Source organism: Oncorhynchus nerka, linkage group LG12, assembly GCF_034236695.1.
Source record: "Oncorhynchus nerka isolate Pitt River linkage group LG12, Oner_Uvic_2.0, whole genome shotgun sequence".
Taxonomy (NCBI): Eukaryota; Metazoa; Chordata; class Actinopteri; order Salmoniformes; family Salmonidae; genus Oncorhynchus; species Oncorhynchus nerka.
Genome location: NC_088407.1, coordinates 63,666,880 through 63,684,158, shown reverse-complemented (window position 1 = coordinate 63,684,158; position 17,279 = coordinate 63,666,880). Strand labels below are relative to the sequence as shown.

General features: G+C 45.0%; 1 protein-coding gene and 1 pseudogene across 2 annotated transcripts; one reads left to right on the top strand and one right to left on the bottom strand.

The window, feature by feature from the left end:
- Nucleotides 1–1,200: 1,200 nt before the first annotated feature.
- On the bottom strand, nt 1,201–14,495 carry slc38a6 (solute carrier family 38 member 6). 2 transcript variants are annotated; one of them, XM_065025729.1, is made up of 17 exons: nt 14,184–14,495; nt 12,589–12,719; nt 12,371–12,444; nt 11,984–12,036; nt 11,741–11,780; nt 11,074–11,190; nt 7,675–7,753; nt 5,578–5,663; nt 5,427–5,485; nt 5,278–5,343; nt 4,714–4,764; nt 3,482–3,561; nt 2,928–3,028; nt 2,546–2,670; nt 2,184–2,328; nt 1,851–1,945; nt 1,201–1,625 (listed from the first exon to the last, which is right to left on the bottom strand). In XM_065025729.1, the coding sequence occupies exons 1-17, from the start codon at nt 14,274–14,276 to the stop codon at nt 1,542–1,544; spliced, it is 1,479 nt and encodes a 492-aa protein (XP_064881801.1). In that variant the 5' UTR covers nt 14,277–14,495; the 3' UTR covers nt 1,201–1,541. The 2 variants fall into 2 exon arrangements, with proteins under 2 accessions (XP_064881801.1, XP_029531380.1); XM_029675520.2 differs by lacking the exon at nt 11,074–11,190 and having other exon boundaries at nt 14,184–14,494.
- A 122-nt stretch (nt 14,496–14,617) lies between these two features.
- LOC115138570 (tRNA (guanine(37)-N1)-methyltransferase-like) lies at nt 14,618–17,167 on the top strand (annotated as a pseudogene).
- Nucleotides 17,168–17,279: the final 112 nt, after the last annotated feature.

Below are 17,279 nucleotides of genomic sequence, written 5' to 3'. Positions count from 1 at the left end.
GTGTATTTATTTTCTACAGCACTTTCATTTACAAACAAGAATCTCAGACTCTGAACGCAAAAAATAATTTAGGGATCTGGCAGTTCATGGTCTTCCACAGCTTCAAGTGATGCTACTAGTAATGTAGAGTTACAAAGTTCCAGGGGTGTCATGCACCCATCATTTTAGAGGGGGCACAAAGTACATGAGGATATGCCTATTTTTCTGCATGGCTTATGTAAGCATACCTCTTTACCTGGTGTCATTTACCAGTTGTCGATTGTAATTTTGATGTGTGTCATTCTGACTGTTGTATATCACACATCTCGATATGCTGCACTAACACGCCTAGGATATTACACCAGTACATACGATCATATAGGCACATATGATCATTATCATAAGGTGCCAGATTACATTTAAACCAAGTATTTATCTGTATCCTCCTGACCGGTGGTGCCTTTTTTAAAGAAACTAAATATGCTTCTCTGCATCTTTGCCAAAATCTGGGTAAAAGATTGAAAGGAATGCAAGTCTTATTCAGTACATTTAGAAAGTCTAGCAACCTTACCAGCAGGCATTCCAGCTTAAATGGTTAGATTAAGATACTCTAATTTTACTGATAACTAGCTACAAAGCTAATTCAGGCTATGTGGTTGGTAGATTGGGAACCCATCTAGCTTGCTAGTTTAAGCTAATTTCATAAAATTGTTGTGGCTAGTATTACAGCAGAAACTAAATGTATTTTATTTATTCATCAAGGAGTCAATAGGCTACATCACTTGTCAAATTAACTTATTAACATACCACCTGCAAGTCCTACCCATCACTGGCTCTATACTTTGCTCCATGGTTCACCTTGGAAGGAACCACTTACTAGGGAGAATTGGGGTGCCTGGTCCACTCAGTGTGCCCCCTCTGTCAAATACTGCTGACAGATCTTTTTTTAAAGAATTAAGGTAAAACATGGGCTTAAAAATTAAGTTGTCATTAACCTAACATCTGAAAAATGTGACAGATCTGCACATGTCCTTGTGCCCCCTATGAGCATGACGCCTCTGTTGTCTGGTGATTGGCCGGTCTTCAGCATGGTCAGCCCCAATAAAAGAGCTTGGCTCGCTAAAGCATTATGAACAATTTCTTAATCTTGTCAATAATGAGGGAGTTTAAAAGCAGTTTAAAAATAACAGTATGAATAGAAGAACTTCACAGACACTAATACGTCATCCCACATTCAAGATGTATTGTCAAGTGTACACATTGTCCAGAAGTAAAAAAGGCAACTCTGAAGCTTTGGAAGCACCATAGCTAAAAGGTACAGTCAAACATACAAATACAAGAGCAGCACTGATTGTATGGGGTTGGTGGGCAGTCAAATGCTTTCAGAGTCTGGGTGAAGTGATGCAGTGATCTTGTGGTCATGCCACTGACCTGTGTTGTGGTCATACAGTCTTTTGTGGTCATGGAGTTCTGTTGTGCTGCCTAATAGTATTTCTTTGGCATAATTCTCCCTTTAGGCTCTATGGAGCAGAGCGGTGGGTGGTCTAGTTCTGCGGTCCTGTTCAGGGGTTCTGTGCCCAGGTGACCACGATGACACACAGACTGAGCAGTCCCACAAACAGGCCGAAGATCAGCAGACATACAGCCTGGGGGGTGACATCACTTTAGTATTAAATACAGTATTATATACAAACAATCACAGGTAGTCATAATCATTACCAGATGTTATTGTAGAATAACTATGCGTAGATGGCTATATAAATTCAATAGTGATGTTTTCTTGAGTTTCCAGCCATTACAAATTCCTATTTTCTATGAGTTGAGGCTAAACAACTCCAGTATGAGGATGAATTGGGTAAGTATGCACTTACCCCCACAGACTCCAGAGACTTGAGCGGCTGGTTGCTGAGCCGGAGGTAGAAGATCCCCGGGAACACAAACAACAGGCAGGTCGACGTGGTCGAGCCTGGAGGATGCAGAGGCACAGGCGGTAAAACATCTCAGAACATACAGTACACACACAATATACTTAACACCCAAATCTAACTATAGATTAAAAGACCGTCACTCTAAACAAGAGAACATTAACCAACCATTTGAAACCCATTTATCTGATAAGGACCTAACGTATGAATGCAAATGGTACAATAATAATCCCCTCTCCCCTCAAAGAAAACCCCATTAGTTAATGACTAAACACCTACCCACAACCCCGAACACATTCCTGATGTCAGGGACAAGGATGGCCAGCAGCATCACCACAGTCAGGATCAGGAGAGTGGAGAAGATATGATACACCCAGGAGAGAGGCCTATCTCCACAAAACAGCACTGACATTGCCTTCCGGGCCTTTAGGGCAGACAGCACAGGTTTAGAGCAGTCATACAACTGGACTCATTCAAATATGGTACTGTGATTGGAGGCAAGTCATAACTTTCTATGGGACAGACATGTACATTCTTGGTCATTTAGCAGATAGAATGTCCCAACTACTCATATGGAAGTATGAGAGTGTAAGCAAACAAGCAGACGCAGAGCAGTAGTCTAAAAGGGGTACAGTACTTACAGGGAAATGGATGAGGGGTACAGTAAGCAGCACAGCCAGCAGGATGGCCAGACGCACAGCCATCACCAAGACATCACGCGGCAGGTACGTGTCGTAGCTTATCAAGAGCTCTGAGTCTACATGGCCTGTCAGAGATATAGCAGAGCTTGTCCTAATATTTCTTAATTCCATAACTTTTTAGATGGGTGTATTGTTAGATATTACTGCTAGGAACACAAGCATTGTGCAACACCCGCAATAACATCTGCTAAATGTGTGTATGCAACCAATAACATTTGATTTGAGTGAAGGACTGGTCCAACATTTTGGAAGGAGGGGGAGACACCATGGATTGAATAGTTTCAACCAGCGCTCTCTCTGTGAGGTGTCACTGTCCGCTTACTGTAGAAGGTGAGGTAGCCAAACAAAGCAGAGATCAGGTAGAGCAGGAAGCTCAGAGAGATGCTAACATTGGTCACATTCTGCATCCTCTTCTTACTGGGCCTAAACACACATCAGGAAAGTGATTAATTATTTCAGTATACATACATTTAAAAAGGCCCCACAATACATACATGATAACTGCAAAGGCCATGATAATTTCCATGGAAATATGCTGTGAATGTAAACAGGAAATGACTGCCCACTCAGCCTTGTAGTTTTTCGGAATGCTCTTTAATAAGACAGAAACATGGCACAATGGTATTCAAGAGCAAAAACTTCCTAAAATGCATCTGGTAGAAGTAAATTCATCTACATACATTCATAAATAAAAATGACCAGAAATATATACATTTAGTGAGGAAGGATGAGGATAAACGGCGGCTGAGGTTATTATGCTCGATTAACAACAAGACAGAGAGCGACCCCATGCAGGCAGAGGGTTGTCGTAAGGACATCGAAAACACAGGTATATACAGTATGATGTGTATGGGATGTGTCAGGCAGGGTACTGACCGGTCCATCTCACTGTAGATGGGCAACACGGCAGTGTGGCAGAGGAAGGAGAAAGCCAGGGTGGGGATGGTGTAAGCACTCTGAAACACACACCAATCATTCACCACACTGCAGTCATTTAGGCCTTAGCAGTTTATACGGTAACCCGGGGAGGGGGAGCGGTTTGTACGGTAACCCGGGGAGGGGGAGCGGTTTGTACGGTAACCCGGGGAGGGGGAGCGGTTTGTACGGTAACCCGGGGAGGGGGAGCGGTTTGTACGGTAACCCGGGAGGGGGAGCGGTTTGTACGGTAACCCGGGAGCGGGAGCGGTTTGTACGGTAACCCGGGAGCGGGAGCGGTTTGTACGGTAACCCGGGAGGGGGAGCGGTTTGTACGGTAACCCGGGGAGGGGGAGCGGTTTGTACGGTAACCCGGGGAGGGGGAGCGGTTTATACGGTAACCCGGGGGGGGAGCGGTTTATACGGTGACCCGGGGAGGGGAGGGGTTTATACGGTGACCCGGGAGGGGGAGCGGTTTATACGGTGACCCGGGGAGGGGAGCGGTTTATACGGTAACCCGGGGGGGGAGCGGTTTATACGGTAACCCGGGGAGGGGGAGCGGTTTATACGGTAACCCGGGAGGGGGAGCGGTTTATACGGTAACCCGGGAGGGGGAGCGGTTTATACGGTAACCCGGGGAGGGGAGCGGTTTATACGGTAACCCGGGGGGGGAGCGGTTTATACGGTAACCCGGGGAGGGGGAGCGGTTTATACGGTAACCCGGGGAGGGGGAGAGGTTTATACGGTAACCCGGGGAGGGGAAGCGGTTTATACGGTAACCCGGGGAGGGGGAGCGGTTTATACGGTAACCCGGGGAGGGGAAGCGGTTTATACGGTAACCCGGGGAGGGGGAGCGGCAGTGTGTGTGTGTGTGTGTGCGGACCGAGTAGTTGAAGCAATAATAGTAGACATTACCAGCTAAACTGAAGTGTGGTAATGTCACACGTGTTATTCCATACACTACACAATCCTACACTCTTAATGACTGGGAAATGTCACCAGCGACCAACTAAGAACTAGAGACAGACAGTGCCATTTACTGAAGCGCTAAAAGAGCCATAGGACTGCTTCTGCAACTGTCATTATACTGCACTACTTATTGCAGCTTACCAATTATTATATAGCTTCTGTGTGTTTTATGGACTACATATCCATGGTTGATGAAGACAACTTTTCAACCAATGCATACATACCTTACTGGAGATGACGAATAGTTTGGGCGTACATTCCGAGGAATTGGATACCTGGAAAAATGTTATGAACAGAGAAAATGGAGCAAGGATAAAGCTACTCCATTCTTTTAAAACTTTTTTTAAATGAGACCAGTTGTAAAACGTGGCTAAACATGTGAGCGTTGTTGCGGTAGATTAAATTCCAGTCATGGCTGTGGAGAATGGTAAATAGCAGCCATTTAAAAATGGACCCAAAGCCGTGACTGTGTACAAGGAAGCAATAGTGCAGCGCTTATACCCAACAAGGTCAACGGTCACTTCCTTGCACTGGCGAGGTCATAGGTACTTCCTCCGCTCCAGGACTGGCACCAATCACAGTGCAGTGTTCCCTGGTCTTCGTCATACATAACTAGCTCAGTCAGCCACCAAAGCCTCCCATTCAGAAATTCAATCTCCAGGATTGTGTCCTATGGCCTAATCCTATGGCCCTGAACCAGGCCTGCAGTAAAGCTCACAGCCTTCAGGTCAATGTGACCAACAGTATCTGGAGTGTGTGGCCAGGGCAGTTTGCATTGTGGTTGTTACCTGGTTGATGCTCAGGGTCACATTGCTTGGGAGGGGGCAAGGGATGGCCCATTTCTTGACCACAACCTGGGAAAGAGGCGACAGGTCAGATGGATTATGGAGGAAAAGAAACAAGTATTTTACAAGCATAAGATTTGAACTGAACTCACCACAACTGTAAAGAAGAGAATGAAGAGGAATGCAAGGCTACTGGTGTAGCCCAAGAAACCTAGAGGTTGGAAGGAGAGGAATGGTGATACACAGCCATCAAAGATTCAGGGGCAAGAATGCCAGATGACGAGACCAAACCAGGACACTCACCAATCTTGGGCAGCAGAGCCAGAGGTAGAACCACACACACCGTCATCAGAATCAGCAACGTTTTGCCATCTTCATACCAGGCCCCCCTACAGAGAGATAGTCAGAGAGGATGACGGGAGAGGGGGAAAGAGAATATTGATAGTTGATATCTTCAGAACCCCCCCACCCCACCAGTCTTATGATGAAGACACTAATGGGGAATCTCCCTCTCCCCTGGAACCCTGAACAAAAAAATTGTCTCCATTTCATGCTCAAATATAGCGAGACAGTCTCATCATGTGGTATACATTAAAGGCTTTAACTCTCACAAACCATAACAATTATGTAATTCACATGCAAACGTTCTGTCAGATGGGGCATGATTTCAATCAGTTTTTTTTCTGAGGGCGAATAATATTTTCCTTTGCTGAGGGATAGCCTTGGCAATTTATTCAGAAAGCGGGTGGTGGGAGAGCGAGGGGGGTGAAAGGGTGACATGTGGAAGGCATGCTGGCTCCGCTGGGGTCGATCGGGATGGGAGTGAGCGGTGGCTCTGGCTGCTGGGAGGGAAGAGACGCAGTGTGGGGTCATGGGGGACTGGTTCCAGGGCTGTTTATGGGGCTCCCAGTATCAGCAGCACCTGCTCTGACCACAACACCAAGTGACTCGTTTGGCAGTTTCACAGCTCCTGGGTTACCATAGTGGCCCAGTCTTCTCTGTCTGCACAGGGTGGACATTCTTTAACAGGATGCTATGTAAACAACCACTCTGACCCAAACGCCTGTCTCAGCTCAAACCTAAACCCTTCCTAGGACAATCAGGTTACACTACTGTTCAGTTCAGAACCTTTCCTCTGCTTCTACCAAAGGGAAGCCCATATCACCACTGGCTATGTGGAGGATGTGGATCAACCCTGGTTAGATTACTCAATAGAGAGGGGGAAAAAAAGATTGTTGAAATGCCCGTGAAATGTGCTATAACAAGCTGCAGGATGGGACTGAGTTTTGACTAGCTCTGCCAATGAGTCCATCTCCACCAAGTGTTGGAGATTAGCATAAATCTGGTCAATGCAGCAGAAACCCATCCCAGCTGTCCATGACCGTGCTTGGCTTCATCAGTGGCCTTTAAACAAGGGCTCATTGACTTACTGTAGGCAGTACATAATTCACTACAGACACAACTCGAAAGCTCCAAAATAGACTACAACTGACTGCCTTTCACTCTGGGATACCAAGATAAATGGAAATGCTTTTTAATATAAATCAACTTGGGGTATGCTATTTAATATAAATCAACTTGAGTATTTATCATTTAATGGGCTTCAATATGAGCGTGTTAACATCCCAAAGCCACTCATCAACAGCACAGTTGTTTCCCTCAGCACGGCCGTAATTAAAATGGCAAAACTGATATCCCGTTGTATCGCTCTGATTCCAGGGAACATATGCAAGAGATTTGGGGCGAGGCAGTGCCTCTAATACAAAGCAGCTGCGAGGGGAAGAGTCAGATGTTGACGGATTGGGCCGAGACCAGCCACAGCTATCGCTCAGCTCAGTGTGGCTGATAATAAAGTGATATAAGTTCAATTCTAGGCCTTGGACTTCTCTGTGGGCTGTTCTCAGGAGGTAGGGAGGGGAAGGGGTACGTCTTCCAGGCAGCCAGGCCTAAATGAAGGACAGGACACTGATGGAGTCTGAGGAATGGTTCTCACTCAGTCAGTCAGTCAGAGGTACAGTTCCTTCACTGCTGCTCCACGTTACACAACACCACTGAGGCTTTCCTCCAAGCCCTGCTAGACAGTGTTTTGTGGTTTGGTGACATATTTCCTCCACATTCTTCATGTGATCTTAGCTGAATCTGATGCCTGGCTAGGTATGAGTAGTTCATTCCAGGTTTAGCTGCCTTGTGGTTAGAATGTCTTATGTCAGTTACTTGATCCAAATCTGCTCTAAATGGCATTTTACCTGTGTCAGTCATGTGATTAATGCACCATATGGACAGAAATAACTGTTAGTGATAAGGCAGATAAAACCACAGGAGGAATGTCTTGGTAACTAGTTTCTTGTTTGTTTGAATAAAAGCTCATTTGAATTGAAAATGCAGGAAGTGTATGCATACCCAGAGGTCTCTGGGCTCAGGAAGCTGGCAATGGCTGCAGGAAGCTCTGTTTTCAAGATGAACATGTATGACGACATGGCTGGGGAGGAATATCAGAGACGCTCATTATAGTTAAAACCACATTGTTCACACACGAGCAAATAGTCAAATATGCTGTTCCAACCAAACACAGCTCAGACAAAGGTTAAGAATATTAGTCCACATCTCTCCAAGCTGACAGAGGTGGGGCAGCAGACTCCGGGGATCACCCAGCTAAGCCCAAATTGCAGATACTATGCAGATGTTTCCACTGCAGAAGCCCCGTCAGGGCAGCAAGAATGGAGAGGGAAGGAATACTAACAATAATGATCCCTGACACTAATCCAGGTATTTCTCCTCCTCCCTCCTGCTTCCTAGGAAACAGGATATTGTATGAGTCTCATGAGCCGCCCCCTCCCTCTCACCCAAACTCTTCTGACAGCCAATCATAGGCCAGGCTTTAGGTCACTTCCTGTGGGTCAGACTGCCCACCCCTAATATGAGAGAGCGGGACAGAGGGAGCAAATGACGTGAGGTGAGAAGTGCTTAGGTCAGGGTAAGTGAGAGAGTGTTAGTCAGTTGCTATGGTTAAGGGAGGCAGCGTTATGGGTATTAGATTGGGGAACGAGGGAGGGCCAGGGCCAGCTGCCTGGACCAGACTGCCCTGGGGCTGGACTTCCTGTCTCCTTTAAACTAAACTAACCTGTACCCTTATCCCTACTAATCCACTCATTAGAAAACGTTTCCAACACTACTGCCCACACAGACAGCCACACGTACAGATAATCATTAGGCGCCTATCTTGGACTCGCACAGATGAAATGAACACTGTGCCTTTAACAGTGTATTTTCTCATAGGATTTGAGGTAACCCCAGCATCAGATGCCAACTTGTCTCTGCCCTGGCCTTGATGAAGTGCAGTTACAGTGTTGGCATGCTTTACTATGGGGGTGCCAGGAATCTCCCTTCCTCAGACATAATAGCCCAGTGGTATGGCTACAGTGTGGGATATTCCTTGCTCACACGCTCAGTTCAGCTCACAGACACTATGGTAAATACAGTACATAACACCTAGTCTGGAGTTTAGTCTGACGTATGGACCACAGAACCCCGACCTTCCTTATGATCAGGCATAAAAATGGATTTGCATGTCCATACAGACATGGGGAACATGATGGAATTGTTTAGAGTCATGCAGTCATTTACGGTAAGTAGACGTCTTCCACAAGCCAGACACATTGGTAGTGGGGAATATACTTTCATCTCTAAACATAAGGCCATGAGCATAAAAATGATATTCTTTCAATCAAAAGCTGTTGAATTATGGTCTTTCTCAACAAAAAAATGAGAGTTGGTGTAATGTATTGGTGTATGTACAGTATGTACCCTGTGGACACAGTGGGAAGGTGTATTTAGCACAAGACAGAAGCACTTTCATTTCATTAAGCTAGTGGGCGGGGGTCTGAGAGAGTCCTAGGGCAGTGGTTCCCAACCCTTTCAGTTACTGTACCACCAACTGAATTTTACTCTGCCTGGGGTACCCCTGAAGTACCCCCTCATGTGCATTTTACCAGTAGGCCTATGATCTCATGAGTCTTCTCAAGTACCCCCGTGGATAGGCCAAGTACCCCTAGTTGGGAGCCACTGCCGTAGGCCATGTAGTAATTAAGGTCGATAGGCCCATCAGCTTTTGGTAGGGTAGATAAGTGTTTACCCAGAGTGAGCTAATTGCACCCCTTCCAAAAGGACGGACACAGGGGGGCATGGCAGTGCATAGGCCCTCTCTCAAGGACTGCCCCATGCTGGGACAACCACAAACATTTTAAAGGGCACTGCAATAATAATCCACTCAGCCCTGCTGCTAATGACTGGGCAAGAGAGAGCACCTAGGCTCCCATCTGTGTGAGAAGTAGTGCTGAGGAAGGGAGGGGGTGGGGGTATAAGTGTGGGCTCCCATTAAGTCTCATCACTGAGGGGTGGGACTATGAGGGTCACCATCTGAGATCAATTAGTGCGTTTCAGACCCATATGGAAGGGGCCAGAGGAGACAGTGCCTTGAGGTTAAAGGTTATCAAGGACTCGGGCCAATGGCCACACCAGGAAGGGTTGTGGTGCAGGGCCCTTTGGTTTCCAGCAGGAGGCCCAGTAAGACTGCAGTAAACACGAGTCAAATGAACAGTTTATTTACTATTATTTCACTTGACATTTACTGAACTAGGCAAGTCAGTTAAGAACAAATTCTTATTTACAATGACTGTCATTGATGCCTCTTGTACCGAGATTTTATTTATTTATTTTATTTCACCAGGTAGGCTAGTTGAGAACAAGTTCTCATTTGCAACTGCGACCTGGCCAAGATAAAGCGTAGCAATTCGACACACAACAACACAGAGTTACACATAGAATAAACAAAACATACAGTCAATAATACAGTAGAACAAAAGAAAACAAAACGTCTATATACACTTAGTGCAAATGAGGTAAATTAAGGAACTAAATAGGCCATGGTGGCGAAGTAATTACAATATAGCAATTAAACACTGGAATGGTAGATCGGCAGAAGATGAATGTGCAGGTAGAGATACTGGGGTGCAAAGGAACAAAATAAATACCAGTATAGGGATGAGGTAGGTAGATAGATGGGCTGTTTACAGATAGAGCAGTTTACAGATCACTGCACCTGTACTTAGCCTGACAGCTGGTGCTTAAAGCTAGTGAGGGAGATGTGAGTCACCAGCTTTAGAGATTTTTGCAATTCGTTCCAGTCATGGGCAGCAGAGAACTGGAAGGAAAGACGACCAAAGGAGGAATTGGCTTTGGGGGTGACCAGTGAGATATACCTGCTGGAGCGTGTGCTACGAGTGGGTGCTGCTATGGTGACCAGTGAGCTGAGATAAGGCGGGGCTTTACCTAGCAGAGACTTGTAGATAACCTGTAGCCAGTGGGTTTGGCGACGAGTATGAAGCGCGGGCCAACCAACGAGAGCGTACAGGTCGCAATGGTGGGTAGTGTATAGGGCTTTGGTGACAAAACGGATGGCACTGTGATAGACTGCATCCAGTTTGTTGAGTAGAGTGTTGGAGGCTATTTTATAGATGACATCACCGAAGTCGAGGATCGGTAGGATGGTCAGTTTTACGAGGGTATGTTTGGCAGCATGAGTGAAGGATGCTTTGTTGCGAAATAGGAAGCCGATTCTAGATTTAATTTTGGATTGGAGATGCTTAATGAGAGTCTGGAAGGAAAGTTAACAGTCTAACCAGACACCCAGGTATTTGTAGTTGTCCACGTATTCTAAGTCAGAGCCGTCCTGAGTAGTGATGCTAGACGGGCGAGCAGGTGCGGGCAGCGATCGATTGAAAAGCATGCATTTAGTTTTACTTGCGTTTAAGAGCAGTTGGAGGCCACGGAAGGAGAGTTGTATGGCATTGAAGCTCGTCTGGAGGTTCGGTAACACAGTGTCCAAGGAGAGGCCAGAAGTATACAGAATGGTGTCATCTGCGTAGAGGTGGATCAGAGAATCACCAGCAGCAAGAGCAACATCATTGATGTATACAGAAAAGAGAATCGGCCCAAGAATTGAACCCTGTGGCACACCCATAGAGACTGTAAGAGGTCCAGACAACAGGCCCTCCGATTTGACACACTGAACTCTATCAGTGAAGTAGTTGGTAAACCAGGCGAGGCAATCATTTGAGAAACCAAGGCTGCAGAGTCTGCCAATAAGAATGTTGTGATTGACAGAGTCGAAAGCCTTGGCCAGGTAGAGATGCCGTGCCTTAAACCGCTGCGCCACTCAGGAGCCCTAAAAGGAGTGGAGATGCCGGGGATTGAACCCAGAGCCTCATACAGTTACAGGAAACATGTCCAGGTTTACAACCTCCTCACTCCCGCCAGTGACACATGATACTGTGACATCATTGAGGCTAAACCAGGTCTGCCTCACCGTAAGATGTTACTTCTCAATGGTGCTACCTAATTTCAAATGTTACAACTGCAGGATGCAGAATTGAGGAACTTAAGAGCAAAGAAACAAAGCTGACCTTACCTCCAATGTTTTGGATGAGAATACTGACTCCAACAAGAACCTACAAATAATTTAAAAGGGCGTTACTTGAATGATAGATTATTTCCTACGCAGGTACAAAAGTGAAATATCAGGGTTCATAACATTCCACAACTGTGTAGTACTATACTAGGCGTACAAGTCAAGCTTCATGTCTTACTTCCTTCTTGATGGAAACAGTGAATAATATTTATTGGTGACTTATGACTTGTTATTCGGACTCACTTTGCCTGGCTTCTGCAAGGCTCTGCCTCCTAGGTCTTCATATGAGGTGATACCTATGGGTGACAGAAACACATCAATCCACCATAAACAAACAGTGTACATTCTCTACAGTTCACACCTAATCTTAAACAGGAACTATATGGAAGTCTACTATAATTCTAATTCCCATTGACATCTCATCTAAACCAACTCTCAGGAGACAATACTGGTAGTAACATACTCAAGATGTCTGAATTAGAGGTGTGCCATCACCTGACTGATCATGTGGGTTTATTTTAGCTTGTCTAAGAGATAAGATGGAATGATCTAGATTGTCATTATTACATTGTCAGCCTAATCATGCTATATCATACAGATGTTTGACATGAGATCTGAAGGCCAGCTCACCGGTTTGATCACACAGCTTCAGTAGGAGGTGTATAGAGTAAGCTGCCAGGCTGGACACTAGCAGCAAGAGGATACTGCAGACATGGAGCCACATTCACATCACAGTGACATACATAGAGATACAGTTGTAGAGCTTGTACGGGAAAGCTGAGCACACAAAGGATTTAAGAGGCAGCGCAATTTCTTCTTAAAAATATGCCTGGATATGTCCTACTCACCAAAAGCCCACTATGCCTGTGTTGGCCATAGCGTAGGCCAGGCCCAGGATGCCACTGCCCATGATGGCATTCATCAGGTTGAAGACCGAGGAGGTAAAGGAGGCCCCTTTAGCCCTTGGCTCCTCTGCTCTCTGGAGAGGTAACGGAAGAGCGAGAGAGAGGGGGGGGGGGCATAAGGAGAGCTCAGTCAATCACAAATCAATATACAACTCACTACACAATAGCTTACTTTTACTTGAAAGCACAATTTCTGATGCAAAACATAATCAAGAAAGGGACACACGGACTGACTACTACTTAGGGGAAACCCTTCTGAGATACACTGGTGTAATGGTGATGAGGATCACTGCCCTATAATGAAATGTAGGATGTGGGAATGGAATGAGGGATGAGTGGATTTGAGCTGCCTGAGCTGTGTATATTAAGGGTGATGCCTGGCTCGGCAGGGCCTCTCTCTATTAGGGAATACCCTGGAGAGATCCAGCCACAACCCTGGTGTCAGTGTCACAGCAAACAGGAGTATGAGTCTGGATTAACATACACGTTTTTGGAGCTGATATAGCCAAGGTTACAGCAGTGGTGGACAGGAAGTGCACTATAATTACATCAAATCAAATGTTACTGGTCACGTGTTTAGCAGATGTTATTGCGGGTGTAGCGAAATGCTTGAGTTTCTAGCTCCGACAGTAAAGTAATATCTGACAATTTCACAACATACAACACACACAAATCTAAGTAAAGGAATGGGATTAAGAAAATATAAATATTTGGACAAGCAATGTCAGAGCGGCATATACTAAGATGCAGTAGAATACAGAATACATCATATACATATGAGATGAGTAAGGCAAAATATGAACACATTATTAAAAAGTGACTAGAGGGCTAAACATGAGGCGATATAGGGACTAGCAGAGAAGCCGTAGTAACATGTCTGAGGTGCTCCAATTCCCGTGTATGTTCATTTGTTTCACAGCAATCAATCACCATAATGAGTAACCAGTCCAATCAATCATTTTAAAGACTAGTGTTGCAATGCTTGAACTTATTAGGGGTCATTATTTTCTTTGTCATGACCTCTAAGGTTCACTTTACAGTGGGATGTGTGAAAATGCCAAATTTAACAGACAAAAAATGCCAAAGAAATATGTAGCCTACCAGTCACTATCTGCTGGCTCAAGAAGAATAACTTTTAACAAATCATTCTAATGGGATGTGTTCAGTACTTCCCTGGGGCCAAATCATTGTGAAATGTGGACTTTGCAATGCCAAACAGCCTGAGGAGAGAATGTGCATGATTTCCAAAGTGCTGAGGGAGACAATGCAAGTGAACTAAAGTGTCATGTGAGATATAATTGTACAGATTGAGCATTGATTCATGTTTACTAGCAGGGTCCTGCCTTCTATTTAACCGTTTCACTTTCTAACATAATATAGACTCCCTACTAGAGACCAGTTGTAGTAGGCTAGATTGGGATTGTAAACCGGTTGCAAAAAGTAACGTTACTGAAACGCAGACTGCCATTGTCTGAGTGAGCACAAGGTTATTTAACGTATGCCTCTTAATTCCCGGCTAGAGCGGAGTGCTTACTTACATTTCCCAGGAGAGGGTTGGTCTCGCAGCCCATGTCATCCGCAGCGGCCCAATGGTCAGAGTGGACGGTGGTGCCTTCCCCATTGATACTCATGTCTCCAGGTGACTTACCCTCTTGGGCAAGGCGTTAGTATAATGTTACTTTCAACAACCAATACAATAGATACCTCATCTGTGCAGTTTGTGGTGGCTGTTCACGGCAAACGCTTCCTTTAACCAACAAAATATGCTCCACTATTAGAAACGTTCTAGCTGTGTTTGCAACTTCTCAGTTGATTTGAGGTGGTCACATGACATGAAAACGCTTCCGCATGTATTCGTCGCCTTTATAGGTCGCACAACATTTTTATCAAATCAGAGATCGACAGTTCCATCTGACGAATCATATGGCTGCAAACAAGTCCACTAATGATGACATAAACATGTGCGCGTTATGCAGAGCCGATGTTGAGGTGATGAATGCGTTTCAATGTTTACATTTTTGACTGAATAAAGTAATCTTTCCATGCAATATCAAACAGTAATCGTTCAGTGTTGTGTGTCAATTATCCGCTTTTTATTTTACGTATATTGTCTGTTTTTCATTTTCCTAATGTAGATGCTTAGGACAGGTAATATTTCAAAGAGACCTCTTCTACGATTTGTCATTGCAGGATTATTCCTAGAATATTCTCACTGCTACAAATGTAAAACAGCTTGCAATCCCGCTATCGATACCGGACCCAGTGTTCTGCGGTCCCGTGCATCAACTTGTCCTGTGAGTTCCAGAATCAGATGCCTGCCCAGCCTATACACAGCTCCTCCAGAGGTCCGACTTGTTTGTATAAAGAAGCCTTTGCCCAGACAGTTGTTGTCCCAGCCCTGTGTGTGACAAAATAAGTCCTGAATAAATTGGTAAAGAGCCCGAAAGAAATAGCCCTCCAGCGCCCAGGCATGTTAAAGCGTCTTTGACGGTCGAAGGCAGCGATAACGACAGGCTCTTGCTGCTGGACCCTGCCAGTGTCTCCTCACCCAACTCATTCAGCGACGCAGAGGCCGAGGTGTTGCGGTCATTTGGAGTACCTCAAGAGCTACAGCTGCAACAAGCTACGGCTGACCTATGATGACCTGAAGAGTGAGGAGGTTCTGTGCACTCTGCTTCCAGAGGGACAGGATTTCACTCAGGGTTTAGTCGAGTGGGTCACATTGCACATATGAACCTGCGGGAGCACCAGCTTCCCTACAGAAACCTCATAGGTGAGAGTGCCACAAACATACTGTACTGTTCTGCATCACAATATAAGTAGTACTATCTGTCAGAAGACAGACACAGGCATGGGTATCAGAGATGCTGTTGACAGGACATTGTGTATTTTACAAGTGATGCTTTCTTCAATCCCTGACCACCCTCCCAAGATTGTGTTTCCTGAGTGGTCAATTAGCTACCGATGAAATACATTAAGTGTGTGTGAGGAAAACGATAGTGCTGATTCATTTTCTTTTACTGGCATGATGCTGTCTGCTGTTGCAAATCAATTTCCAGGCCAAGTCATAATGGATAAGAACCCTTGGGTGACCTGTGTGGTCAATAAGACCAACACCATTGACTCCACCTACCGCTTCTTGAAGATGGTGATGGTTGGAGAGGAAAATATGGTGGCCAAAGTAAGTCCAATGAAATTGTGATTTTGATTAAACATAGTTTGTCATGAAATCAGAGGCATGCGCATTGCATTCATTCCTTATCTTCACTCTCCCTCTGCTATAGGTGCGTGAGAACAGTGTGACATATGAGTTTGATTTCTCCTGTGTGTATTGGAACTGTCAGGGGTTCACATAGGGGTCATGATCAGGGCTGTACCAAATGTTTGATGTATTATAATTGATTATGCTTATGTTATCTCCACCCGGCATAGCCAGAAGAGGACTGGCCACCCCTCATAGACTGGTTTCTTCCTAGGTTTTGGCCTTTTTAGGGAGTTTTTTCTAGCCACCGTGCTTCTACACCTGCATTGCTTGCTGTTTGGGGTTTTAGGCTGGGTTTCTGTACAGCACTTTGATATTTCAGCTGATGTAAGAAGGGTTATATAAATACATTTGATTTGATGTTGTATTAATAGAAGGGGAGGGGTTATAAGACCCCTCCCTCCTTACATTTACAGGGTCCTAGACTACAGATTAACAATATATATATATATATTTATTATAAAGGTTTAATATTGTTCCAGTCTTTTATCATCTCTGCCTCTTATAAAGAAACTGTCTGAGAAATGTGTGACTGTGAAGACAGAACTCTGCAGGGGACTGTAAGAGACTAGTCAGACATTCCACTTTAAATCAACGTGGACATTTACTGCGAAGCTGTTAGATAACACTAAAACTTTTGTTTAGCTATGAGTGCATGGGTTTGGTCTCATGAGAAGAAGGTAATGACATAGGCAGTGACATCACTAAGATATGACTGTAGGCATGATAAAACAACTCGGACCCTTTTCTATTTTGCAGAACTTACTCGGAAACACGCGTGCTATCTTCCTGTTGCCAACCTCTGTCTGCCTGCCCTGCTGAAGGGGACAGCCAGTGTACATGTGATGTGAAACTGCCGCAAGTGCACTGCTATGTGTTCTCTAAGGAGTACGACCCTCAGAGAAACATGGTGGAAAGGGCCTCAGGGGTTTTCCCTAGAGGGGCGGTGCTCTGTGCATCTGGTGAGGAATGTGGCCCCCAATAAGGAGATGTCTGTGACCTTCACTATCCCCAAAGAGGTGCTCTTCAGCAGTAAGAATACACACAGGTGAGCTTTCATTCACACAGTACTCACACATGCATGATTCATTCACTCTCTGAAAAACTGAAAATGCAAATACTCTTTCTCCTCTCCTCAGAAACCATAGAAGAACCAGCGCCAAAGTGACAGAAGTCTGGGGAGACGAAAGATTGAATATATTTGACCAAGGAAGTCATTCTGAGACATTAAAATGATACATTTAGTTTTTGATCTGTAAATGGTGTTCACATTTTAATTTTAAAGTGTCAATGAGGCGGTCATGATCTAAATCATGGTAACGTCTTGACTGGTCCATTATCCTGGTCAAACAATAAGGCATTGTTTCAAAAG